Source organism: Podarcis pityusensis, assembly GCF_964106645.2.
Source record: "Podarcis pityusensis genome assembly, chromosome: 2".
Taxonomy (NCBI): domain Eukaryota; kingdom Metazoa; phylum Chordata; class Lepidosauria; order Squamata; family Lacertidae; genus Podarcis; species Podarcis pityusensis.
Window position 1 is genome coordinate 30,110,113 of NC_138029.1, and position 26,988 is coordinate 30,137,100.

The following is a 26,988-nucleotide window of genomic DNA, read 5'->3' on the forward strand; positions in this document are numbered from 1 at the left end:
GAGAACCTGCCTCAGGCGGTAGAAGTGCAAGGGGCGGCGCTGGCTCCACCTGCCCCGCCACTTCCGCCGCAGTGAGGGAGGTGTTTCGATGTGTGGCATTTCCACTCATCTTCCCTGTCCCTGGCTCCCGCCAAACCATCAAGTTCAATGAGAGAGCCAGGGTGTTCCTGCACACCTCGTTGCTGCTCAGCTCCCTACCCGCCTCAGGAAGAAGCTGAACAGCAAGGCTTTCAGGAGTACCGAGTTTGGCAAGAGCTGGGATGCGGTGGTGGTGATGGTGGCAGTAGCGGGGGAGGTGGCAGCAATTCCTGTTTCGCCTCAGGTGGCAAAACGGGGCGGGATGCCCCTGGTGCTGGTGGTTTTAAACCTCCTGTAAATAAAGAACTACCAAACATCGGGGGGGGGGGGAGAGAGAGAAATATTCTAGCCCAGCCCATTCCTTGCTTTTTGCAGGGAGCTTTATACATGGTGACAGATTGCATATGAGACCGCAAGCTACTGCTTGGAAACCCTCTTCTTCGCAATTTTTATATGTGCACAAGCCTTGTCCTCTTCCCTGTTATGGCCATGATACTCCTGTTTTGGTGTTTCACCCAAAGAACCCACTGCTGAACACAAAGCACTGGCTCAGATGCGGCAAATGAAAGGGAGGTTATTGATTTGCTGTTTTAATTTTTAATTATTTGCTGTTTTTATCCTGCATTTTATTCTGTGAACCACCCTGAGATCTTATTATGAAGGGCGGTATATAAATCTAATAAATAAAACAAATGAATGGAGCTCCAGGAAAAGAGCATGGCTGTGGTCTTCTGGGATGCGGGGGGCAGAACAGCATTTCCCTTTGCCTAACAGGATATTCTTTCCCCCTCTAGTAGAGCCCTTGTGCCTTTAAATAGCTGCATGATAGGCAGAAAGTTAGCAGATGGAGCTTGTCTTGGATACAGCAAGCTGAGCCGGAGTATTACTGCATCCAACTCAGTATTGTCTTCCACGGGTAGCCACTCATGGATGTTTTTGGACTCGGCCCCAGCCAACATGACCAATGGTTAACACTGATGGGAACTGTAGTCCAGCAACATATGGAGGGTGCCATATTGGCTACCCCATAGTGGCTGGCAGTAGCTGTCTGCAGAGTTTCAAGCTGGTGTGCCTCCCTACTTGGATATGCCAGGATTGAATCTGGATACTTCTGCATGCAAAACAGATGCTGCAGTGGACCAATGGTTCTGCTGCCATTGAGATATAGTGATGGGAATAACCACCATCTATTGAGTTTTTGCCCATCACTAAGCTCAGTTTCCTGTAATTTCTGTTGCCTTCCTTGGGTCAAATTTTAAACTGCAAGATCCTCAGGGCAGGGACTTGCCCTTTTATCATCATATGCACGGACAGTGCCGTATTGCTGTTGCAAAAGAAATATTAATGCTAATAAAAGCCAAAGGGGCACTGCTAACCAAGAACCAAGACTGCAAATGATAGTGCCTGAAATTAGTTCATGACTTGGCTCTGCAAATTTTGGGCTGGGTTATCCATGCTTGAGAGGTCCTCTTTGCACAGCCAACCTTGTAATCAAGAGCATGATGCTACCCAGATGCTTGGGAGCCTCTCTCCTCCCACCCAGCGGAAGCTTAAATGTCATTCTTCACTTTAATTACCAGTTTTCCAGCTGAAGGAGGATGCACACTCCACGCAGCTGTGGTTCAGGAAGGCCACATGGGCACCTCATGAATATGCTGGTGAAGAGGGCAGCACAAAGAGGCAACCTGCTCCGAAATATGTAGCATGGATGGGAGGCAGAGTGGGGACAGGCCAGGTGGGTTTGACTCATGCCAGGAACAGGCTGCTGAGTCAAAGTGAGGAGGGGTTCCAAAGAGAGTGCCAGATGCCTCTTCTAGTGCCTCCATTCAGGCAGATGGAGCTCTGGGCTGTGTGTGTGTGTGTGTGTGTGGAGAAGCCTGATTTATCTTCACACTTGCAGGGTCTCTAGCCAGAAGTTATGGGCTGGACTAGAGGACAAGGCGGGGGAAGTCAATTCCTCCTGGCCAGAAACACATCTGTTTAAGAGTTATTGCTCTCATTAAGAATACACTTTTTAAAAAAAGAGGAAAGAGAATGGCATCTAACAAAGCAAGATATTTTGTGCTTATAGAAAAGCTAGTTAGTTTTTCCTTTGGGGCTCTGGGGCTGTTAGGGAGATAGGATGGTTTTCTGAGTTGGGATGGGACGTGCCAGAAATGGATGGTGTTTAGTTAGTCATGCTGGCCACATGACCCAGAAGCTGTACGCCGGCTCCCTTGGCCAGTAAAGCGAGATGAGTGCCGCAACCCCAGAGTCATCCGCGACTGGACCTAACGGTCAGGGGTCCCTTTACCTTTAGTTAGCCCCAAAAGCAAAGTCCCAATGAAAGAAGAACGGCAACTTAAACTGATGGAATATGCGCAGCTCACAGACCTAACGTATAGAATAAGAGAACAAGAAGAATATATGTATAAAGATTGGAAAATGTTTACTGAATATATGGGGGAAATTGTGTACATTTGAAAATGTGGCCAGCATTAAGATAAATTCAACATTGTAAGTAAGTTTTGATGGATATAATAATGGAATACTGAATGGCTTAGTTTATATAAAATATGCAAGGATTATATTATGCAAAATGAACCATGGAAAGATAAGGGAAGTCATTGATATTGTAAGGTTGTTTGAATGAATATTCTAAAATGTAAAACAGAAAATTTAATAAAAATTATAGAAAAAGAGAAAGAAATGGACCCAGCTCTGCCCTGCATGTGGACCTGGCAAATGATCCCTCTTCACCATACAATCCTAACAGTGTCTGCTCAAAAGCAAGGCCTACTGAACTCCTTGGTATGCAGAGGTGCACAAAAATCTCTCAGACACTGTTAGAGAGATAGGTTTACTGCTAACAATCACCGGGCATAATATAATAAAACTTGGCCAGGGATTGCATCCAGTGGAAAGGAGTTTAAAGGGTCTCAGGGGTGGAGGAAAGTTCCAAACATGTGTCTTTCCACTAAGGCTGGCAATCCACGAATATTGAATGAGGTTTTCCTGTTTCTTGTTTCTAAACCCATTAGATAAAGACCAGGCTAATCCACCATTGTGTCTGCAGGATCAGGAATAGAAACCAAACAATGGGATTTATGTACTGAGAAGGTAGGTGTGTGTTTAACTCAGCTGAGTTCAACATAGCTGCTTCATTGCAACGTATTTATTTATTTATTTGTGAGATTTATAGTCCACCTTGCATTAAATATAATCCGGGAGGGCGGGGGACGGCGGCAATATGATAAACTAAAAACACAATTAAAATCAACACAACCTTAAAACAGCAAGTAGGAACAAGTCAACAGGTTGGGTGGGGGGCAGATGAGACCATCTCCACCAATAAAAGCCTGGGTGAAACTGGCACTGAAAATCCATCAGGGTGGCACCAGTTGAACTTGAGAGGGAAGGGTAATCCATAACTAGGGCACTAGCACTGGGAACACCCTCCCATGTGTTGCCACAAAGTAGATGTTTGGCAGATGTGGCGCAGTCAAGAGGACATCCACACAAGATCAAATCATGAGGGCAGATGCCTATGAGAACAAGGGCTCCGTCAAGAATCCTGGTCCAGGATGGGGAACCTGTGGTCCTCTCGATGTTGCTGATGTCCCAGAATTCTGCAGTCATTGGTTTTACTGGCTGGGGCTGATAGGAGTAACATTGGGTGGGTCACTGATTTTGTCATCCCTGATCTAGGTCCCTGATCTGGCTTTATATGCCACAACAAACATCTTGAATGTGGTTTGGTAGCAAACTGACAACCAACAAAGCTCCTTTGGAACTGGTGTGCTATGCAAGGACTTCTGGGGCATGTTAAAGGAGGTAACAGCTGTGTAAGTATGCAGGAGACAGGGGTAAGGGGAAGGAATAGTACGTTCAAGTGATGCCTTGGTTATTGGAAATTCACCCAGACATACGCAGTCTCAGTTATCCTAAGCTTTGCAGAAGCTACCCCGTTTTTGTCTGCAACCAGGAGAGTTAAAAGCTTATCCTTTTAAAAAGGAATCAAGGGAAGATACCCAGATTCTGCCACACCTACAGGACTTTGTATTAGGTGCTAGATAATAATTGTGCAGTCCCATCGACCCCTACAGGCCAGGTATAGGAAACTTGTGGCCTTCCAGATGTTGTTGGAATCCCAACTGTGAGCCAGCATGGCCAATGATGCAGTGGCAGGCTTTCAAATGTCAGCAGCGCCCTGGGTGACAGCAAAATCCAGTGCCACAGCACCCCTCCCCTTCTTGCCTTCCACTCTACATCATTGTTGTGGCACTCAGTGTGGGCGAACTGGTCCCACTCCCCTAAATTCGCCTATGAAGGGTGATGGGAGGGTGCTCAGGGGTGGGTGGTCTGATGTGATAGAAGCTCTAGCCTGACTTCCTGGCAGGTGTGTTGTTGCTGCTGCTTATGAGGATGGAGAGCAGGAGGACATGGCAAGGTGAGCATGTGGCACAGACATGTGCCAACGTTCCTGCTGGTGGGCTTCGCATCACGCCACCCTCCCCTGCCGCCTTGATCCTCCCTCCAGATTCAACACACACTAATGAAATAACTAATGTGACAGAGGGAAGGTTTTGACTAAAAGTGGGCGGCAGAAGGGAGAATTCTGGAGACAGAAACCAGCTCTGGGGGGAAAATGAACATTCTGTTGCTCTTCGTGGCAGGCAGGAGAGAACTGAGTAGGAAGGCACTTTCCCATTCTCCTGCTGCCGGCGCGGAGAGCAGGCAGAAAAAGAAAAAGGCATCTAGCTGACACTGTGCTGTGGGGTGGGTTCCCTCCTGTCTTGCCCAATGTTCCATAAGGTTCACTTCCTGCATCCTCAGAAGCCACAAAGGACTATGGGAGACGGTGGTCTCTCTGTGTGTGTCTTTTTTCTGTTGCTTTCCAGGTTGCATCGGCTGGGTCCATGAACCCCTTGCCATTCACTCACTGTTGCTCTTCAACCTCTTGCTAATTTTGGGCTCTGTTCTCTAAGAAAACAGAGTAAGCGGGGTATCCCATTCTTTTCTCACACCCCTCTCTGTTTTCTTTCTTTCTGACAGCTTGCAGGCTTTCTTCCAAACGGCCCTGCTATATACCTGGGCAAGAGATCTTCCCGTTCCAAAGCAACCAACAGAACCCAAGTAGGTGAACAGGTGGAGCAGTGGAATGATGGATGGACCCATCTGGCAGGTGGCCTAGGGGCTCAGGCACTGCCACCTTAACAGCTGTGCACAGATGGCACCATCTCACTCAGCCAGAGTGAATTTGCTTTTGCAGGCAGAGCTCGCCAATGACACTTTCTGCAGATCCTTCCCCGTTACAAGATGCTTGGGTGGCAGAAGCTGCTTAACACCCCCTCTTCTCCAGCCCCTTGACTTCCACCCCAGCTTTGAGTCACAGCTGAGCACCCCACCCAGCTCACATCTGGGAGCTGAGACTGTGGCTGCTGCAAAAGGGAAATGCCAGCTGCAAGGACTCCCCCCTCCCTCCCTTCGTCTGGCTCCTTGACAGCACTGGGCCATTGTGCCACTCACTAAGCAAAGAGCTAGCTCCCAGGGAAGGCTGGCGATGGCAAGGATATTTGCAAAGCTGTGTTGGGTACCCAGGCGGTCTCAGATGCTGTAAAGACCTGGATTGCCACTGGAGAAAGGGACTCAGGCCCAGGATCTGGTGCCATCAGCATAAGCAGAGATGGCGGAGGAAAGCCAAGGTGTTGGAAGAGGAGGATGCTGCTGATTGGATTTAAGAGGAGAGCGGGCGGTGGAGGAGGAGCTCGAATGGCACATCACGATAAATGGGGAAGAGGGGGAGAACCAAAGCTCAGGATAACAGATGGACTGTGGGATGGGATTGAGGAAAAGGGAGCCAAGAGTTGGGCTGTGCAGCTGGGGGTGAAGTGGGGGCTGCAGGTCAAAACGAAGAGACGTGGGGCTTAATTCAACATGGATGGGAGGAGCTGAGGCCTTGCGTAACAGGTGGACTGTGGGATGGGATTGAAGGGCATTAGCAAACCTGAAGGGTGGGGTGGGGGCAAGGCGGGAGAGAGATGACAAATGCACTCATAGGTCAAGGCTAAGTGCCATTGTCAGAGTTGATCTGGAGTAGATCACAGGACCGAAATAAGCAGAGGATGAGACGATTGCTCATGCTGGAGTTTCTCCTGAGGCCTGTTGTTCCAGTTGCCACAAGAATAAATAGGTATACAATACACGTATTATTTCTACAGTAGTTGTTTCCCCTGTTAATACTGAGGAGGGCTGAATGGTTGAGTCCCTACATACACCCTGAGCAACTGTGGACTAATTCCACAAGGCACAACAATTAATGAAATTATTTGTTCTGACTACTAACAGTTCACTACCATGAACATTTGCTTAGATTTAACTAATGCTTTAATATCACGCAAAATAAAGTTAGCTACATAAACCTTTTTTTATATTAAAAAAACTCATAGGTCTGATGCATTTCTTGGAGTTTCCTGGTCAGGCTCCCACTAATACGGTGCCAGACCAGAGCATGTGACCAAGGCAACATGAATCTCCTTTTTCCAGTTCTGGCTGCCGTAAGACCCTGCTGGCCATTGCAAGCCCAACTCTCAAAGGCAAAACACTGTCACCCTTGTGGGCTAAGTAAAGGCTGCTTCACTGAGGCACCCGGCAAGATTCTGCAGCCTGAGCGTAGCCCGGGCCTCCTACAAAACAAGGAGGCAGATTGTTGGCTTCCTCAAGCTACACCCACCCACGGGATACACAGAGTCCTCTCACTATCCATCTGCTGGGACCATCAGGAGTTGGGGATTCAGCATCTGCTCCCAAGGGAGGTGTGAAAGTGGCAGAAATGATCACGGCAGAGCGGAGAGCAGAATGAGCCAGGAGGCTGAGTGACTTGATGTCGCTAGAAAAGCTCAAGCAAAAGGGCGGGAGGGGAGAGAAACAGAGAGAACACTGCCCATATGAGCTGAGCTATATTGCTTGGCTAAACTCACAGCCTTTAATGGAATCCCTTCCCTTGGAATTCCCATTCCTTGCCGTATTATTTCCCCATTAGCAGCCCTTCACAGCCTGGTTTCTTGCTGTAGAATTGAGCACAGGTTCTCGGACGCCTCCTTGATGGCAAACCGCACGTGTGTGTGTGGGAAATACAATCGTTCAGAGATTACCAACAAAGGTTTATTTTCGGCACTTTGAAGATCTCAAATATGACTAAGATCTTACAAACAGAAGCAATGCTTTCTTCCTGACCTGTGTGTGGCTGTGTCAGGAAAGAAGACAGACAGGCACAGGTGATGCTCTTGCATGCCCACTCCTCAGTTTCCACTCCTTTCACAGCAGAAGTTGGGGCTTCTTCTTCACGCATTGCAAGCTTAAGACAATGCTCTCTAAATGCGTGCACAGAAAAATGTAATATATGGACCTGCCCAAATTTTTATTGAGAGCAACTGGGGTAGAATGCAGTTTCCCAATCAAGGGCTGAACTAGAGGCGATGCAAGTTGTGTGAATGCAATTCGCCCACAGGGAAGAGGGAGCAGCCTCAAGACCATGAGGAGGAGGGGGACTTGAACTCTGTTGTGGCTCCGAGAAGACCTGCTTTTCCAATACAACTATTTGCATTTCTATTAATGCCAGTGGGAACCTGAGGATAATCACAACTAGGTTTGCTGTTTGTTCTGATTTAGCACCGAAGAGTGCGTTTATCAGGGGAAAGCTGCGGGACAAAGGTCAAGTGCAAAACTGCTTTCTAGGAACAGGAGAAGTGAAAGTGTAAACAAGCCCTTCCTCCGAAATGCAAATAGCAGCTTCGGGGAAGTGGTGGGACTCTGGTAGGCAAGGAAAGAGTTACACTTCACTCCCAGGGTCCCCACAAATGCTATTCCCATTGCCCCAACACACGGATTTGAACTTTTACCTGTTCCCATTGCAGTAGTGCTGTGTACATTTTCTTCTTTGTGCAACTAACGTTGCATATAGTCTGGGCTCTGGTAACCAACAGAGTATTTCCTGCTGCAAAAGGTGAGAAGCAGCCCCGAGATTGCCCCAGCTGTACGACTGGGGGATCAGGGCCACGATGTTGGTGGCACTGAAGCTCCATTGTTCCTTCTGCTGAAGGTCTGCACAGGGAAGTCAACAGAAGTCACAGAGCAGCTGGGAGGTCGTTGTGTCACTTGTCCTGGACAAAGAGGTTTCAAAGAACGTCCTCAATGCTGCATTAATGTTCAGAGTCTGCGTCTTCACTCATCCTGGAGAGGAGAGGAGGTATTAAAAACAGGGGGAAAGAACGAACACTTCCACAGCTGCCAAACAAATTAGAGGTTTTTTTAAAAAAAAATTCTCATCAACAGCCTTGCCGTTAGCTAATTAATTAGCCAATTTGTGTAACATTTTCAGTATCTCAACAAAAGCCACTATTTGGAGATTACTTATTGACGGGAACAGTTCCTACAGTCACAGGTTTCTGTATTTGTAGGCGGCTGCTGTGATACCTGGAGGAACAGAAGCGGCAATCCTCAGCTAATTTACTTTCTAGTAAAGCCCCTCAAAATGCAATAGGACTTCTCAGTCAAAGTGAACTGGCTTGCTAAAGAAAAGTGCCCTAAACACCAACCTCCACTTGGGGGGTGGGGAGGTCTCAGGCCTTGCAACTTGGCACAGCTCATACTAGACAAGGAGTGGCTAAGATATGCCCTGCAGGCCGTAGGCTGCCCTGCCCCCTCACAAAACTCGCTACCACAAAGTTGTATTTTTTTTTTTAAAGCATTATTTATTTTCTCTATGTGTGCATGAGTCCCCCACTATGAGTCCATGACTGCAAATGTTTTTTCTGGGTCCCTTCTCAATGCGCCCATCTTTTAAAATGGCGGCAGGCATTTGCGGCCCACTAGGCCTCTCTAGCTATCCCTCAGAACTCTACTTCGCCCTTGTCCTGCTTTGTACTCCAGCTAAAATAAATACTAGAACTCTGTTAGTATCTCTTCCTTGTCAGGATGGGGGATAGAGAAGGTGTGTGTGTGTGTGTGTGTGTGTGTGTGTGTGTGTGTGTGTGGAAACAAGCCTAATGCACCAGGGTAAAATTTACATTTCCTCATTTTTCTCTCAAGTCCAACCTATCACAAGGATACGGACGGCCCTTAGAAAGTTGCCCAGAAGCGAATGTGGCCCTCAGGCTGAAAAATGTTCCCCAACCCTGTTTAAACACACACACATTGCTCTCGAGGGTCCCCTGCTTTGATGCCAAAAGTTTTTTTTGCAGACCCCACAACTTGCCACATTCGACCCCGCCAATATATAGCTTTTAATTTTGAAAAACACACACACACAATGAAGTACGTTTTCCCTTACTGGCCTCCTGCTGCGACACCGTGATCTAAAAAGCTTTTTGTGATTCCCCAGGACACTGCGCCCTCCCCACCCCCACCCCTACTTGTCCTTCAATAAAAAATTAATTTGTTTTTTCCTGAACTGAATAATCAATAATGAATGATAAGGCATGATTTAAGACATCGTAGAATAGTTGACGGTAAAGGTTCTCAGAAGGCAGCCTTGAGAACGGCAGGCCTCACTTGTGGCCTTTTGCATTTAAGCCATTCCCACTTCTGAGATGTAGCCCCCACAAGATCAGCCATAGGGCAGTGTGCCTTTGGTGGTGGGTGTCCCCAACATATAAGAATTGTGCAGAACAGAAGCCCTGGAACTGCATACCCACACCCTCCCAAGCGCTAGAGAAATCAGGGCCTAAGCAGAGATGGCATGCAATATTTTTCTTGGTTGGAACAGGATTTCCATCGCGAACATGTGCTGCCCAGCTCTGCCCCTGCACTGTGAGCCTTGTTGGAAACCTATGACCGGGGCAAACAGCAGCAAGAAAGAGGTGAAGTTCAAGGCATCAAAATAGCTTGTACCTCTGGGAAAGTGTGGGCAGAATAAGCACCTACATCAGAGTGTCTTTCTCTTTTTAGCCTAGAATGTGTAAAAGGAGCATAGAACAAAAAGCACCGAGGAATGCATGATCTGAGGGTGGAGAGAATCCACCTCTCATAATAATAAATAATAATAATTTTTTATTTGTACCCCGCCCATCCCAGTTCAAAAACCGGGCTCAGGGCGGCTAACAACAAATTTAAAACACTTAATTGATGCAACAAAAGTAAAATACAGTATAAAACGTGAATAACAATAAATTCAGAATCCATGTACCTTTCCTGAATCTAGAATAGATCAAGCACAGCGCCATTTGGGGGTTACGCTGAGCAACGCAAACCTGTTAAAAACTTGCAGCCCTGGTAAACACTCCCAGCACATGCACACACACACACACACACACGAACACAAATATCATAAAAAGCAGGTGGAGCATGGGACAGGAGGGCACAAGAGCCTTGGCCTGGGGCAGCGCACGCTGGGGGCGTATCCTGCACTCAGCACCCCTTGAGCTGAACAGAGACAACAACAGCTGGGGTGGTGGCAGATGGTTCTCAAACCCCAGTGCCCTGAATGAAGGCAGAATCCTGCATGCATCAGGCTCCAAAGGGTAGGAGGGCAATTTGCCAGCTCTCTGCAGTGGGACTTGGCCTGCCTCATCTTCACCTCTTCCATTATCCCGCCTGCAGATAAATGCTAATAGCCTTTCAGGGGGGCTGACACTTGCACTCACTTAAAACACCTATCACTCCCTCCCTGCCAGGATTACGATCCCTGCTCCTCCAAGAGCTTCAGCCTGAAGGCAACTGTCAGATTACGGAGGGGAAGCATCTTCAAAACAGCTTCTCTGGCTGCCTTTAACCTCTAAGGCAGGGCTTGCGTATTATGAATGGAGGTGGTCCCAGGGTCAGTAGACATTCTAGGCTGAAAATGAGTCTAGGGGCTGAAAATGAAGCCACTACAGATAACAGGCAGGTCATAAGTGCAGTGAAAGGACAATAATGACAGCATAAAAAAATGGATTCTGGCTTATTATTTGGACATAGCATCACATTTGGATTGCAGATCTGGAATGAAGCAGAAATGAACTGGAATGAAAACAGGGTTTGGAGCAGAGTGGCAAACAGGGCCAGACCAAAACATTTTGCCGCCTGGTCCACAGCACCTAATCTGCCCCTCCCCACCACGCTAGGTCAAATGCTTTTTAAAAGTTCTGCTGCACCATTCAGAGATTAATCCCTTTCCTCATCAACTATCCTCCTAAACTCCACCCTCCCTCTCCGAACAGAGCAGATCTGCCCTGGCTGCAAGCCGGAGTGACGTGGGTTGGTTTGTAGGAGCAAAACATCACCTGGGTGACTGCGGATTTAACACAGCATAGAAGATGCAGCAGTCTCACTGCCCAGAGCTGCCAGAGTCCTGCAACTCTGAACTGGAATGGGCAACCTCCAGGCTTGCAGGATCAACTTTGGTTTCGTTACAAGAACCAACTGAAACTGGGTTCAACATAGTGGCAACAGAAAACCAGGGAACAGGGTAGAGCAGAGCACATGCTCAGCCCAAGAATTGGTTTTCACAGTGCCAGAAACTGAGCTACACAATCCTGACACACAAAAATCCACTCAGGGTTTTCCCCCAAGCTTTCTTCATTTTCTCAGTAGCCTAACTCATAAGGGCAGGTTGTGCGAAGCAATTTTGCTGTTGCAATTGTGGAACAAGTGGGAATTGGGAAAGAAACTGTGGATAAATCTACTGCAGAGGAAGAAGAAGAGTTTGGATTTGATATCCCGCTTTATCACTACCCAAAGGAGTCGAAAAGCAGCTAACATTCTCCTTTCCCTTCCTCCCCCACAACAAACACTCTGTAAGGTGAGTGGGGCTGAGAGACTTCAAAGAAGTGTGACTGGCCCAAGGTCACCAGCAGCTGCATGTGGAGGAGCGGGGAAGCGAACCCTGTTCACCAGATTATGAGACTACCGCTCTTAACCACTACACCACACTGGCTCCCAAGAAGAGCAGCCAGAAGTCTACCTTCTGCCCACCCCATCCATTTCAAGACTTGCATTTTTCTGCAATACCACCACTGGCTTCTGTTGCATTTGCTCAAAGGATAGCAAATCCTCTGTGACCTTCTGAAGGCAAACGCGGACCAAACGCATTTCTGCCATGTCCAGCGCGGAGCCACGTGATTACCTAGAGAACACATGGCGCAACACGGTGCTTTGCTGGAAATAGCCTGCTCCCGGAGGCTGTGTGGGCCCTGCGGTCATTTCACCTTGCCAAGTTACCCTAGCTGTCCCTTTAATGCCATTACCGAAGAGCATTAAAGAAGCAGATTGCCCAAAGGGGATGCGCGGCCACACATCCCACCCAATCGCCCACACCTACCTCTCTGGCTGAGGTGATGCAGAGACGGCTTCCAAATGTTTCCGGATGTACTCTCTGGATCTTATGTCAGCCTGGAATCAGGGCAGAAAACAGAATGGGGGGGGGGACAGTTTGTTTTGGCTGGCTGATGTCTGCAGTTGTATCTGAGGAGCTTGTGGTGGGATGAGAGGGAATAAATAACACCTAATGAACAAGGAAGAAGAAACGCCCAAAGCCCAGTCCTGCCCATGCTTAGGCCAACCATCTGAGGAACATTTTCTGGACTGACCTCTCACCCAACAACTCACCACAAGGCCTCCATATTAATTCCAGGCTACGCTCCAATCTGGCTCAAGTAATTAGGCAGCAAAACACATCCTTGACACCTGTCTACTGCCATGGGTGCCATTTTTTTATTATTTTTACAGAACGGGCATTGAAATCAAGGAACAAATCCAGAGGCCTTGTAGAAGGGTCAGGCTACCCTGTGCCCACTTAGCCTTGGGTGTTTCCACTCTGGAAGCCATCTTTCTCATTGTCACTTCTGACCTGACCCCTTCTAAAAGTTAAAATGCTGGGGATTTGACCTTCTGCACACACAGAATGCAGAAGACCCTGATGTTGGGAAAGATGGAGGGCACAAGGAGAAGGGGACGACAGAGGACGAGATGGTTGGACAGTGTTCTCGAAGCTACCAGCATGAGTTTGACCAAACTGCGGAAGGCAGTGGAAGACAGGAGTGCCTGGCGTGCTCTGGTCCATGGGGTCATGAAGAGTCGGACACGACTAAACGACTAAACAACAACAACAACAATGCACAGAATGTACTCTGCAGGCATGAGCTGCTGTGAGCCTTCCCTAATCCATGTCTTGATTCAATGGGAACTGCCTTCTGAATAACTTGGAGAAAATGGTCTTCTATACCTATGACTTGTACAGCAGGTTAGAGATTTTCCAAAGGCAATTCAAGCAGTTAATTATGAATATATTGTATGTGAGCATGTGCATGGATGTATGTGAGAGTTTTTGACTGATTTGCCGGCTCAAACAGCAGGTGTGCCAGTTCAGTGTTCAAGAAGAAGTGATGTGAGCAGGCGCATGCTGCCAAAATGGCTGAGCTGAGTGAAATAGCAGAGAGCCAGTGGGACAAAATTCTCATCATGGGTTGTCACATGATTCCTTGGGGAACATATTTCACTAGGCTTCCCAGGGGAATCACTTCCTAATTCTAGAACAAGCCAATACTTGGTGGAGGATTTGTGGTCTGGCTGGGTTTATTGATTTACATATATATATATATATATATATATATATACATATATATGGAAAAAATTATAGATTGCTTACTCAGAAAAATATTTAAGTGGTGTATATAAAATAATTGTCAATAATTACAGCAATGCTTTTAAAAACAAATATACCTGAAGCGAGACCAGGGCTGCAACGGGATCATAAGCTTTCCTCATTGGAAAGGTTTAGGAACCCATGAGATCCAATAAATCTCCAAGGATGAACCATCTGAATGGGCTCATCACCTTTGTAGGGGAAATTGCTGCCACTAACTCAGAGCTCACCAGATGGTAGACAATAAAGACATCCCACAAGCCACCCTTCCCAATTTCTGATCACTTCTCACACCACTTGGGGCAAAGACTTGGTGTGTTTGACCAGCAGTCATTTGAGATAGTCCCTGTGCCAGGGCTGAGAATGGGGTGGAGGGTTTATCATTTCCTGTGGTTGGCCAGCCAGGATTCAGAACAGATCTCACCAGGCCACCTTAGGCCTGCACACAAGTCTCCAGCCCCTCTGAATTGCCATTGGCTTTTGCCAGGGCTTAGAGGCACCTATTGTAACTTGCATGGTGCAGCTCAGACTCTCCCTGCCATGTCTACAGAGTTATTTGAGGAAGGTCATTTCATGCCATGAACCAGCAGAAGGTCCAGGGCACAGTATACCCCATGCATGCCCTAGATCTCCCAAGCCTGCATGTTGTAAACTGAATCCATGGGGGCAGCAAGGGAAGGGCTCCATTTGCAATGCTTAGGCCTGATGTACAAGCCAATACCCAGTTTCACCATCTTCCAGGCTTCCTAAATATCACAGAATAATCTGCCTCCCGAACCCCTATCACTTGGGATTGAGTTTCTGCAGCACTCCGCAGGACAAAGTTGGTTTGCCCATATTTGGACAGGTTAACTTTCTTTCTGTTGTTGTTAACCACTGGTTTTCGTTAACTATTTCAAACCAATACATGGCATTCAGCCGTTGTCCTTCTTGTCCCCCAAACATAGTGCAGCTGCTCCTATTAAAGCGTCCCCGGTAGAGTCTTCCTCCCATCGCCTTGGCAGTTGGGGGTCCCCAGCAGCCAGGCTCCTTGCCCTCTGCAGAGACAGCTCCTCCTGTCCCCTAGCTAGGCATCTTTCCCTCTCCTCCATGCAGCTACACAGTTGTCCTGCACACCCTCAAGCCTCTTCTCCTCTTTTGCCCAAGGCAAAGCTTGCCCCCCCACTTTCACTGGGGAATGCTAAAAATGAAGATTTCCTCTTCTCCCCCTATAACTGGCTAATATTCTTTAATAACACTGCAGCTCAACTAATGCCTTTGAAGAGAGAGAAGCTTACATGTGTACACAGAGGCAGCGTTAGTCTTTGTATGCAATGGGAACTGTGGTCAAAAATGACATGGCTGATTTTATCAGACCCTCAGCCCAATTGCTTCTTAGGTCTCACTGTTCCATTAGAGCTTGTCACGTCCATACTGAGATGGTACATTTAATAAGAGTTAGATTAGGGGAATTTCGCAATGTGCTGCTTTTCAATGCCTGCCAGCTACCAGCATCTCTCAACATTGGGAAGGTCCATTATGACAAACTTTGAGACTCCTGCTCCTACACTTTTCATTAGTCCCCATCATTCAGCTCCATACCAGAATTCCCTTTGGGACAAGGGAATCTAGATGGCTCAAACAAGTAAGTTGTGTTGTATGCTACAGTAGAAGCTAAAAGCCACCCTGTTCTTCCAAAATAAATCCATCCATTTGGAGTGAAAATGGAAAATGGCTCTAGGTGGAACTGTTTCACTGGATGAATTTCTCTCATCTTACACCCAGCTGACAAATAACTCTGCTTCTTTGATTAAAAAGTTGGCTTTGCAATGAAATTCACGACCAGGGACTTCCAGTCCCTAGTGGCCCAAATGGGTTCATAATCAGGGGATTTAAATATATTCCAGTATATTTCAATAGAACATGGGGCATTTCATTTCTAGTTTATCAAGTGTTACACTAACTGGCAGCAGCATCAAGAGCTACCTTCATTTCACTTTTGGTAGCCTGGGTTTGGGAGACACTCCCAAAGCAAGTTTATCTGATGCATTATTAAGTGTCCTTTTATATTGCAAAAAAGTCTTGCCAGTCTTCACTCCTAGCACTGTGCTAAGAGTCAGCTTAACCCGGCTTATTAAACCAAGAGGCTAATCAATAAGATGGATCATGTTGCCTTAATAATCCCCCCAGATCACACCTATTTTTGGAATAGACTAGCTGCAGCAGCAGCATTAGGGGCTGGAGGTTATGCCGGGAGTATTTTGGGAAGAGATTTGGGCATATCAGACCAGGGCATGGTTGGAGACTGTGGAGCATGGAAGTTCTGTTGCCACTGGACTGGAATCTGTTTCATTCCAGTGCTGGGAAGCATGGAAAGAAGGGCCGAAAATTACACAGCAAGCTTTCCTCCGGCTCTTTTTCAGACAGGGGACTTTCTCCTGTGTAGTAGTGAGAGCAGGGGTAGGGGTGAAGCAGCCCACCATGACTAGAGGGGTTGTGAGATGTGGGGCATGTTGCAGAAATCAAACAGAAACACTGGAGCAGTTTTTCTTTTCAAATATACATTGGAATGAGCTCCATTCTCAAGCGCACACAAAACCTTGGATCACTGAACACTTGGTGACTTGGAAACGCAAACCGATCACACCAAAAGGCCTTGTGTTTGTGCTGATGTGGTGCAGCACAAGCATTTATCTCTCTCCCTCTCGTTCCCTCCCTCTGATGCTTGAACTATTATGGCTTCTTAGGCAATGCTGTAGCCAATAAATGATGAGCATGTGCATGTTCGTGCGAAGCAACCACAGATCAAGAGGGAGCCCCAACTACGCACACTCCGCCATCTAAGAAACGTTCCCTGTGGTTTTGGTAGCTGGGCCCTGCTACAGAGAAGGGAAAAGCCGCTTCTCCTGAACTTTTTCCTACCTTGCAGTCAGCAAAGGCACAGGCTATTGGCATGTCTGATTGCCCACACACCACTCTACAATCTCCCGCTGCTCAAATGCAGCCTCCAGGTTAAGAAAGGTGGTCTAGCACTGCCACCTTCTGGCTGCATTCTCAACTGGTAGCTTCTGCAGACCCTCTTGCAGGGTCCTGAGCCAGAGGCAGCACCGCAGTCTGGTGATGTGAGCATTGCCGCTAGAGCTATTCAGCCAGCCAGCCAGCGCACAGCCTCTCAAAGGGACTGCAGCTGGCAAGGTATTTCCATGTCAAGAAAAGAGAGGCCTTAGGAAGGAGGTGGACAATTTAGCCTACTCCTTTTATCATCGTGTTTGCCATTTAAGTCTGCTGATGTGCAGGTTTGCCAGTTATTTGTGAGCAACCTCCACCTGCATTGTAGGCAGTAATATATCATGCAGTGATATCAAATCCTGCACTCCAGGAACACCCAGGCATGAAATTCGGATGGGAGACTTCATCCACCTATAGTTGGGCACCCTATAGTTTTCTCAGTAAAAGCAAATTGCTCCCCTTATGCAGTGGCATGACTGACAGAGGGGTGACAGGAGAAAATGTCATTGGCTAGGACAGTGGTGTCCAAACTTTTTTCAAAGAGGGCCAGATTTGATAAAGTGAAGGTCCATGAGGGCCAACCAGAGGGCCAACCAAAGTTGTTGAGCTTTTTTAAGGATTGAAGTTGTTGAGCTTTTTTACGGTTTTTACCTCATAAAAGGGCATGCACATACGTGCTTGGAAAGCAAAAGGAACAGCTGGTGTGATGTAATGGCTGGAGTGCTGGATCTGGCCCATGTCATATGTAATGCATGCATGGGCATGGCTTAGCTAAAATGGCCTCACAAAACAAAATGGGGAGCTTTGGCAGGTCCAATTCGGCTTATGGGTCGGCGATTCCCCACCTTGAAGGTTGTGAAGGAATTGAGCCTTGCTTTTATGAAATGCTGTATACTATCTCGTACATCCAGTTGGGGATTAGAAGGTGAACTTGTGCAGCCTGACAGGAGGAACTGAAGATATAAAGTGGGGGCAGGTAAACAAAGTTTTGGGTTTTTTTTAAGCATTTAGAATACAGTGGTACCTCGGGTTAAGAACTTAATTCGTTTCGGAGGTCCGTTCTTAACCTGAAACTGTTCTTAACCTGAGGTACCACTTTAGCTATTGGGGCCTCCCGCTGCCGCCACGCGATTTCTGTTCTCATCCTGAGGTAAAATTCTTAACCTGAGGTACTACTTCCAGGTTAGCGGAGTCTGTAACCTGAAGTGTCTGTAACCTGAAGCGTTTGTAACCCTAGGTACCACTGTAGTTTGGAGGTGGGCAGACCAAGGTGGGTCTCAGTGTGATAAGAAAAGGCTTTGTGAGAAGAAGTGAGAACCAGCTCTAGTGCATGCAGTGAGAGAAGAGGAAAAGAGGATCACATTTTAATCTATTTTGATATTTTGCTCCATTGGGGAATATACTGCTTTTCTGTAACTTTTAATACCTTTTCTTTAAAACACCATATTTTTTCCATCCAATCTTAGTCATTTCCTTTTGCTTTTTCATAAACCTGGGGGGGGGGGGGGTGTCTAAGCTGATTGCAAACACCCTCCTACCTGGGAGCCATAAACTTTGCAGTACCTTGAAAAGTTTCAGGGAGACCCCGGGGGAGAGTTTAAGCCTGATTTAAGGCAGCCTTGTAAGTTTAAGGCAGTATTGTAAAAAAAGATAGAAAGAAAAAGTTCCCCTGCTTTACCTGGTGGCAGCAAGTTATTTAAAAAGGAAGAATCGGCTGAGCAGAGGATTACACTCTGTGTTAGCCAGGAAGACCCTCCCCTTAGATGGCACAGGGCCCAGAGGCTGGCTAGCTGGCAGGCGGCCGGCGGCCATGACAGGTGTAATTTGCTGGTGGTCACATGCCAGGAGTGGGCAGGGTAGTAGTCAGCAGTGGATGGGGCCAGAGCTAAAAGTGGTCCATAACAACAACAACAACAATTTTATAATTTATCCCCCTGCCCATCTGGCTGGGTTGCCATGCCACTCCTTGTGTCTGCCACCCCATCCCTCTCTGTCTCTCTGCTAATCCTGCTAAAGAAGAGACAGATTGCTCTTGCCCAAGTTCTGAGTGCTTTGGCAATTTAGGCCAAAACCAGCAGGCTACCACCCCCTGTCATGGAGGACAGATCTTCGATGGCTATCACCAGCCAAGATACCTAAACTGGAGCCTTCGCATATACAGGACATAAGAACACAAGACACTGAGGACAAACAACAGGACGATGGTCATCGCCATGTTTGCAACCTTCTAGCAGCCATCAGGTCAACCACCACTCGAAGCGTTAGCCTACAACTGACGCGGCAAATTGGCAGATCAGCTGGTCCCTTGGCCTGAGGCTGCCAGCACCACCCTTCCACCTGAAATCCTGTTCTCACCTGCCGGATGGGCTCAGGAACCCGATACCTGCAGCAGGAGTGCACTAACTGCACAGCAGACAGAAGGCTCATTTTGTGGCCCACAGAGACGTACACGGGTTTGGTGCTCTTGGCGTAGCTGCGCAAAGCCTAGGGCAGATTTAAAAACAAATGAACAAAAGATGGTATAAGTGACAACGAGTTGGGTGCAAACGCCAAAGCAACTGGAGCCAGTTCAGGGCTCGTTGTTGCCAGATGGAGGAGCAGCATCATCATCATCATTTTATAATCTATGCCCTACCCATCTGGCTGGGTTTTATTTTGCTTCCACCAAAATACTTTAAAAAAAAAATCAAACATAAAAAACTTCCTGATACAGTGCTGCCTTCAGATGTCTTCTAAAAGTTGTGTAGTTCTTTATCTCCTTGACCTCTGATGGGAGGGCGTTCCTCAGGGAGGGTGCCACTACCAGGAAGGCCCTCTGCCTGGTTCAAGTACAGGCAAAGGATCCACTGTTAGGATTTTATGTAGCCGATGCTGGCTAATGTGATTAGTATAAATCACATGAGATGTCTGAGAAGTGCGTGGGAACGGAAGACTGTCTTATCTCTTCCGTCTGAGAGTGTTATTGGACTGTACGTTCGCTTTTGCTGTATGCTTTCTGTTTCTGCCAGAGTTTGGAGAAGACAGATGTGATTATGGATTCTCTGTATATATTGTGAGTAAAACATAGTTTAGATCTACGGATGTTTCTATCTTCTTGCTGTGTGATGCCAGAAGACTTGTGTGCACTTTTCATATGAGAAGTGTCGCAGAGGGGTACTCTGGAGTGAAGGGACATGCCATTCCAGAGACGTGCCTACTGGGAGATGCTCGGAGGTACTGGGGGTCTGCCATCCCCCCCAGGAGTGTTTGCCAACATCCACCAGGGCCTACTCCCCATCTACCTGATGACGCCCTTGGCAGGGGCTCAGTGCTTCCTACTCTGCTCACTATCAACAGTGCTCCTCTCTGCACCCCAGTACTTACCATACCCAAGATTTTCCCTGAAGTACTCAATAGGGGGAATGTGTCTCCTCCTGCCTGAAGGTCTTGGATCTAGAATACAATAGGTTTGTTGCAGCTAAAATGAGTCCATGGGGTTTATAAACTTGATCGTAAGGTGACTTCCTAGAATTCCTTCTGCTTTAAGAGGTTGGGATCCAACAACCTAATATCCCCCCTCACCCCTACACATACATACAAACAAGCCACACTGCAAGCAACTGAACACAAGCAACCAAGCTCAGGACCCCTAATCTCTTGCCTTATCAATAAAAATAAATATATACGTAAACGAAGGTCCTACCCACATGATGGTGAGACACAAATCCCTACACTAACCACAGGCAACAGAATGAAAGAACAATACCCCCATTTCTCTCCCCACCTATTCCTTTCCCCCACCCCCAACTGCAAGATGTCGATGACAAAACTGTCTCTCAATAAATGTAAACGAACTGTGAAAAAGTCTATGAATTGAAAGTGGAGACAATTAAAAAAAAGAAAAAGAGGTTGGGATCACACTCGTCAGGCATTTCCTTTGCTAGTATCTGTTCAGTCCTGCAGCTCTGTACAGCAAGTCCCTGAAGGAAGCATCTGGGGCAGGAGTAGCCTGGGTGGAATTCTCACTTGCAGGGATCACGCCACGCAAAGAGGAGTGACTTCCCTTTGGGGGCCACTTCACAATGCGTAAAACGCATTACAATTACCCGTAAGACCGTTCTCAGGTGCATGCAACAAATGCATGTCTATGCACACACATGTCAGGAATCCAAGATTGGCTGTGGTTCCCTGACACAGTGCATGTTGGTCAATGCATCCCTTCTAATGGAATACACGAATACACACACACACACACACACACACACACACACACACACACACGTGTACATAGTTGGAACTGCAACTGCAGTGCAGAGAAACCAGCAAAATCTTCTACAATTCCTACAAGAGGCTCACTTGATCTACGATTCATAGAAAGCTTCCTTACACTGAGCCAGAGAATTGGAACGTGAGCTCAGAATCGCTAACCCGGACTTACCTGTTCCTTGTGCAGCTCATCATTGGCCAGACCATCAACTTGCAGGAGGTTTTTGGCTACACCAACACAGGGGAGGCCTGTGAGCACACCGAGATGGCAGGCAATGCCGAAGCCTGCCGAAGGAAAAGTGGGAAGACGACGCTGAAGCAAAGAAGGCAGGGAGAGAGCTTTCCGACTTGCTGTGGGTCTCTTTATGAGGGTGCGAGATCCAAACTGTCAAAGGAAAGCTAAAGCACGCCAAAAGAGGCAAGCCCACAAACTTTTGCAAGGAGCTGGACCCAGGGTCAGGGGTCAGCATCAACAGGGTACCCATGGAGGCCCCCACCCAGTTGTGGGGCTGGTGCTCCTCTCCCATCTTGCTGCTGCTCCTTCACCTGCTCTCCTCAAGCATGCAAGCAGTGATAAGAGCAGCCTTTGGGAGAACTGGGTCCAGACTCCAGAGGAAAAGGGTGAGTGAGGGGACAGTGGCAAGGAATGTCATGTGACAAAGACACATGAGAGCAGAAGCAGCAAAGCAGGCTGGGAAGTGCTGGGACTGCACAATCATTTGGGCCTACTAAAGTTATTCAGGCCTAACTGCTACCTGTTGAGTCACTCTGACATGTGACTCATTCTCCTTATAAGTAGCAGCCATTTTCTCTGTGTTCTCAGTAAGATTTCAGTCAGAGTCAGTCTGCCTCAGTTGTGAGCAGAGTCAGTATGTAATCTCAGTCAAACTGTTTGGAACCATGTTGTTTATGCAGAAGTTTATTTTAACTCAGTAAAGCTCTTATTTTTTCACTTAAAAACTCTGCATTATTAATGTACGCTGCGCGTCAAGGAAGTGGTCTGCCCACTTTGAGTGGGGTGTTTGTGTGAGAGAGGGTGTAAACTGAGGGCGTCTTTCCCAAGGGCACTGTAAAAGATGGGAGCAGGCGCTGGAGAGACGCTCCCCATGCTGGCATCTCTAGAATTCCCAGGCGCAACAACAGACCAACCAAATATGGAAGGGAAATCTGATTGTTGCTAGACTAAAAAGCCAATTCAAGAGTCTTACCTCTGTGGTGGAGAATGCCATTTCCATCTACGAGCAGGACCTAGAAAAGCCACAAAGAGGGACATAAGTGACAGGTGATGTAGGGTGGGAGATGTTTGCAATAACTGAAGGTGTGTGAGAGAGAATGCACCCACATATTCACACCATCTTCCCCCAATGCTAAAAGAGATGAGATGCAATCACAGAGTCATACCCCAGGAATGCCTCATTGAGGATGTAGAGCTGAGGGGTAGGAAGTGAGCAATGTACACAATTCCCTCACCTCAAGTTCAGAAGGAACATGTGGCAGAGTGCCTGTTCCTCAGGCCTCACCATCCTTTTGGTTCCAAATATTCCTCTCCAGTCTTACCTCTTTTGTGAGGGAATTCCTGTAGCAGTTGTGGATGACTCCACATAGGCCGTTTTAGAGATCCCCTGGATCCCTTCGGCATGCGCTCAGAGATGAAGCAGCTCCTTGCTTCCCTGCACATGCTTCAATGGGAAGTGTAGCAGGAGAAATGTGCTGAGCAGGTAAACAGACAGGTGTGGGTGGCAGTGGCACCTGGCTGGCTACTGCTACATCACTCAGATCTAGCAAAGCTCACTTAAGTCCCACTGATTTCACTGCGTTGATTGCAAAAGCATGATTAAGTCTGGATCCAAGTTATTATTCTTACTTGTTGCTAAAAGCAACTTGTTTTTTTAAAAAAAAGATTACAACAACTCAGCAATATAAAAGGAAACTTAACCAAATATTAAAACAGGAGCACGTAAAATCAAGACAGAGAGCAACAGACTAAATCAGGAGCAACAAATCCTGATTTAGCAATCTGCATTCATTTATAGATGCCGTATAAATAAGCATAGGTGGCATCCCTCTTTTTTTGCACAGATGCCTTGTGGGGCTGGTAGCCTGGTGAGCTCTCCTGTGAAGCAGATGTTGGCACTAAACTGTTATGCAGAAAAGATGTCCTTAGTGGCAATTTCCCACAAAGGAAAGAGAAAAGCAGCCGCTGATACCAATAGGGAACCTTCCACGTTCAGAACCAGTATGCTACCTGCTTAGAAGACGTTTCAGCATGTAAGCAATATAAAAATTAATTGGCATGATGATGATGATGATAGAATATCAGCTTCTGGGGAACCACAGCAGGAGGGGGCTGTTGCTTTCTAGCCCTACTTATGAGCTTGTTGGAGGGATCTGGTTGGCCACTGCAGGAAAGAAAATATCCTGGACTAGATGGTCTGATTGAGAATAGGGCGGGAAATATCACACCTGGGGCCTGAGACCAGGCTCTTTTTGCTCTAGCCGCTGCAGGGCCTTCACAAGAAAAGGGACTTCTCTGAAGGCCAGGAAACCTGCCACGTATGGGGCATTCACAGCTACCATGCAACAGTCTTCATACAGGACCTAAAAAGATCAAGGGAGAATGCAGAGTGAAATATTTCCTTGTGGAGTAACTCACTCAGCAGAATGAGCAAGAGTGGCTGACCACATTCTCAAGCAAGTGAAGTAATATACACACATCACCATCTTAGCATCCTCATAAGAGTCTATAGCAGGCAGAGGCAAACTCGGCCCTCCAGATGTTTTCGGAGTACAACTCCCATCATTCCTAGCTAACAGGACCAGTGGTCAGGGATGATGGGAACTGTAATCCCAAAACATCTGCAGGGCCGAGTTTGCCTATGTCTGGCCTATAGTGATCAAGCGATCATAATTTGGCAGAAACTCCTCAAACTCACGTGTCTTGTTGAATTACCCCTGAACTGCTGCCATAATCTTAGCCTCAGCCTTTCAATGCTTGGAAACAAACAGAACTACTAATTTAAAGTTACTCAGGCAGCAACTAAGAATACTGTAACATTTGACATTTATTATCCTTTCTATGCCAGGTCTACCAGAACTCGAAGAGCCCTTCCTTCTGTTCTCAACTTTAGAACCTGGGAGATCTATGATGGTTACCTCAAGGTCTGGGTAGCTGAGCACCACCAGTGAAGCACAGGCACTTGTGTCATCTCCTTTGATGTAAGACAGGTCCACTCCTCCAACTCTCTCCAGTCCAGCAAATGAGGGGTTGGTTTGCCACTCTTGGGTGTCCTGGTCAATTACATCTGCCTTCAGCTGTGCTTGATCACTATGAAACATAGTAGAACTAGGTAGCATCTGTTTGTTTCCAGCACCAGAACAGGCCAGGAACAGGCAATTTTCAATGTGTTGGAAGAGTATGATAGAAGCATAATTGCTCAGTTATCCCTTGATTACCTCTGGTTCAAAGGTTCTGCAGGTTTTTGTAGCCTTTTGAAATCCTGCACAATCTGTTTAACCCTGAGATAGTGGAGGGACAGTAAATGTATACACCAACGATGCCTCCACCATACAAATTAGCTCTTTTTAAAAAACTCAAACATCTTCTCTGTCTCCAGACTAATAAGAATATACAGTACAGGAGACCTTTGTTGGCCCAGAATGCTTATGAAACCAACTCATTTTGCTTCAACATGTGTCTTTCCATAAATACAGGAACATCTCTCTTCAACCCGCGCAAACAAATTAAGGCCTAAAGGATACCTTTATCTTTTAATTGTGTGGGAGGGAGATGGTGGGAGACAGTGGTCTGCTTTTGTTGCTTTCCATCTCAGGGAATGCATATTGACATTTGGAACAACACATAAGCAGACAAACCATTCTGCTTTCAAATATATATATATATATCCATACCTTTCACTGTAAATTTACTATCTGGAGCCAATCCTTCAAAGTTTCTCCACCCACTGTCTCACCAGTGACCCTGCAAAGCCAAATTCAGGGCTGGGAAACCTTTGGCGCTCCAACGCTGCTGTATTCCAATTCCCATCAACCCCCAGCCAGTACAGCCAATTGCTAGGCTTGATGGGAGTTGTAATCCAGCCCAAAGGTATCAGATTTAGGAAAGCTGGCAAGATTAGGTAACCTGAACTTTTTGCCCTACGGAGTGTTGTGAAACACAGCGGTCCAAACCCAACCAACTTCTTTTGGTAAGGTTTATCAGGCACCTTGTAACTTTTATTCAGCCCAACAGCAGGAGGCACTAATCCTGCAATCCTAAATTCATTTGCCTGGGGAATCAGACCAATTTAAGTCAGTGGGTCCTGCTGCTAATGAGACACGTGTAGGACTGCACTGCAGGAGTGGGCTGTTTATTGACCAGCAAAGATAGCGCTAAGGCTCAAATCCTAAGCAGGTCGCTCGGAATCGATGGCGCTGGCTTCCCAGTAAACCAACCAGCTTCTGGTCGCGCTGTTAAGGTTTTTACTCCTCGGGGCGAGAAGGTGCTTTGTTGCTGCTAGGCGAGAAACGTTGACTAGTTCCTGGCTCCCAAACGCAACGGTCCCTTGAGGCACTGCAGCGTTAGGAAAGGCATTTTATAACCATGCAAAAGGGAGCTAAAAACGACGTGCGCGTGAGCAGTCCGGGTGGCGCGCTCGTCGCCGGGAGACAATTAGGTAAGCCTGTGAAATAGCAAGGACTGCAGCAGTAAGCCCAGGAGGTGGCGCACGAGCGAGCCGCAGCCTCAGCCGCCCGGAAAGCACAATGCAAATCCCGCAGCCCCCAGCGATAGCGCGCTCCCGCTTGCCGCCTTGGAAGACAGACTTGACGTCTCCGCTGCAGTTTACCGTTCCCAGGCGCGCAACGTCTCCTCCGCCACCCGCGCCTCGGATTCAGCCCTGTCCGCCATTCCAGCCGGACCTCCCGCCTTACTACTTCCTGGGCTGCTCCTGCACTGATCACGCCCCCACCGAGCGGATCCAAGGGCGCTCGCTCTCCCTGCACTGCAGTTCAGTGATGGAAAGGAGCGCACGTGTTCCGGGATAGGGAAAGGCGCGCCTTAGGGTTGGAAAGGGCAAGTTCTGCTGATTGGGTTGCCACCTTTGTTGTGAAAAAATACATACAGGGCATGGCAAGGAGATTGGGTGGGGATTCTCCCCCCCCCCCCCGCTGAAGTGACTTCAAAGCAGTGCCGGATTTATGTAGAAGCTAAACAAGGTATAGCTTGGGGCCCCACAAAAATTTAAAGGGGAAAAAACCCTAAATTTACATTTCCAAAACATAAAAAACAAAATAAAACCCACATCCAGCAACAGCGTTTTGTGTTGTGTAGCTCCTATGATGTAAGTAATAGCCTGCTCCCTAAAGTATCACTGGTTTGCTCATTTCTTTATATAGGGTGCCTACATTCTGCATGGGCTGGTTGCATGGCAATACAGTGGTACCTCTGGTTACAGACTCTGCTAACCCAGAAATAGTACCTTGGGTTAAGAACTTTGCTTCAGGATGAGAACGGAAATCGCGTGGCAGTGGGAGGCCCCATTAGCTAAAGTGGTACCTCAGGTTAGGAAGTTTCAGGTTAAGAACGGACCTCCGGAACGAATTAAGTTCTTAACCAGAGGTACCACTATATGTGCAAATGGCTTTAGATACCTATTAGGTCCATCAATTACCATATAGCATAAATTCAACACACAAAAACAGCAACAATTTGTTGACAAAGGGCAGCTGGACATATAAAGGGCCCCATTACCTTTCAGTAGCTTAGGGCCTCATCAAACCTAAATCTGGCCCTGCTTCAAAGCAACCCATTACAATCTATTGCAGCCTAACAGGATTGCCCCTCTGGAATTCCTGTCTGCCACACACACAAATTTGTAACACTGTCTATGCCCAGAGCTTCTGTTGTAAAAATATTGAACTTCTCCTTTCCCTAATCAGCTGATAATGTATTGAAGAGACGTCCCTCTTCTGTGTAGAAAAGCATCTCAGACCTACCGTATTGATTAATAATTGGGAAACGCTTATGCTGATTTGCTTTTGAATTGCAAGTTTATAGAAAACCTCACCCCTGCCAACCC

General features: G+C 47.2%; 1 protein-coding gene across 2 annotated transcripts; it reads right to left on the bottom strand.

The window, feature by feature from the left end:
* Window positions 1-7,207: 7,207 nt before the first annotated feature.
* Window positions 7,208-25,883, bottom strand: ENDOV (endonuclease V). Of its 2 annotated transcripts, none has more exons than XR_013982488.1 (9): window positions 25,756-25,883; window positions 24,065-24,236; window positions 23,375-23,509; window positions 22,120-22,159; window positions 21,084-21,196; window positions 20,030-20,098; window positions 19,022-19,150; window positions 12,356-12,506; window positions 7,208-8,289 (listed from the first exon to the last, which is right to left on the bottom strand). XR_013982488.1 is itself a non-coding variant. In XM_080994047.1 (9 exons), exons 1-9 carry the CDS (start codon window positions 25,815-25,817, stop codon window positions 8,259-8,261), a joined length of 822 nt encoding a protein of 273 aa, XP_080850173.1. In that variant the 5' UTR covers window positions 25,818-25,883; the 3' UTR covers window positions 7,208-8,258. The 2 variants fall into 2 exon arrangements, 1 of the variants encoding a protein (XP_080850173.1); XM_080994047.1 differs by having other exon boundaries at window positions 12,356-12,426.
* Between the last annotated feature and the right edge of the window lie 1,105 nt (window positions 25,884-26,988).

Bases quoted from the DNA above. Each gene is read 5' to 3' on its own strand.
- ENDOV (XM_080994047.1), bottom strand. From the start codon at position 25,817: ATGGCGGACAGGGCTGAATCCGAGGCGCGGGTGGCGGAGGAGACGTTG. The intron at 22,160-23,374 runs GTGTGATATTTC...TGGCTTTTCTAG, and splicing joins AGCCTGGTCTCAGGCCCCAG to GTCCTGCTCGTAGATGGAAA. The intron at 21,197-22,119 runs GTAAGACTCTTG...TTCCTTCGGCAG, and splicing joins TGGCATTCTCCACCACAGAG to GCTTCGGCATTGCCTGCCAT.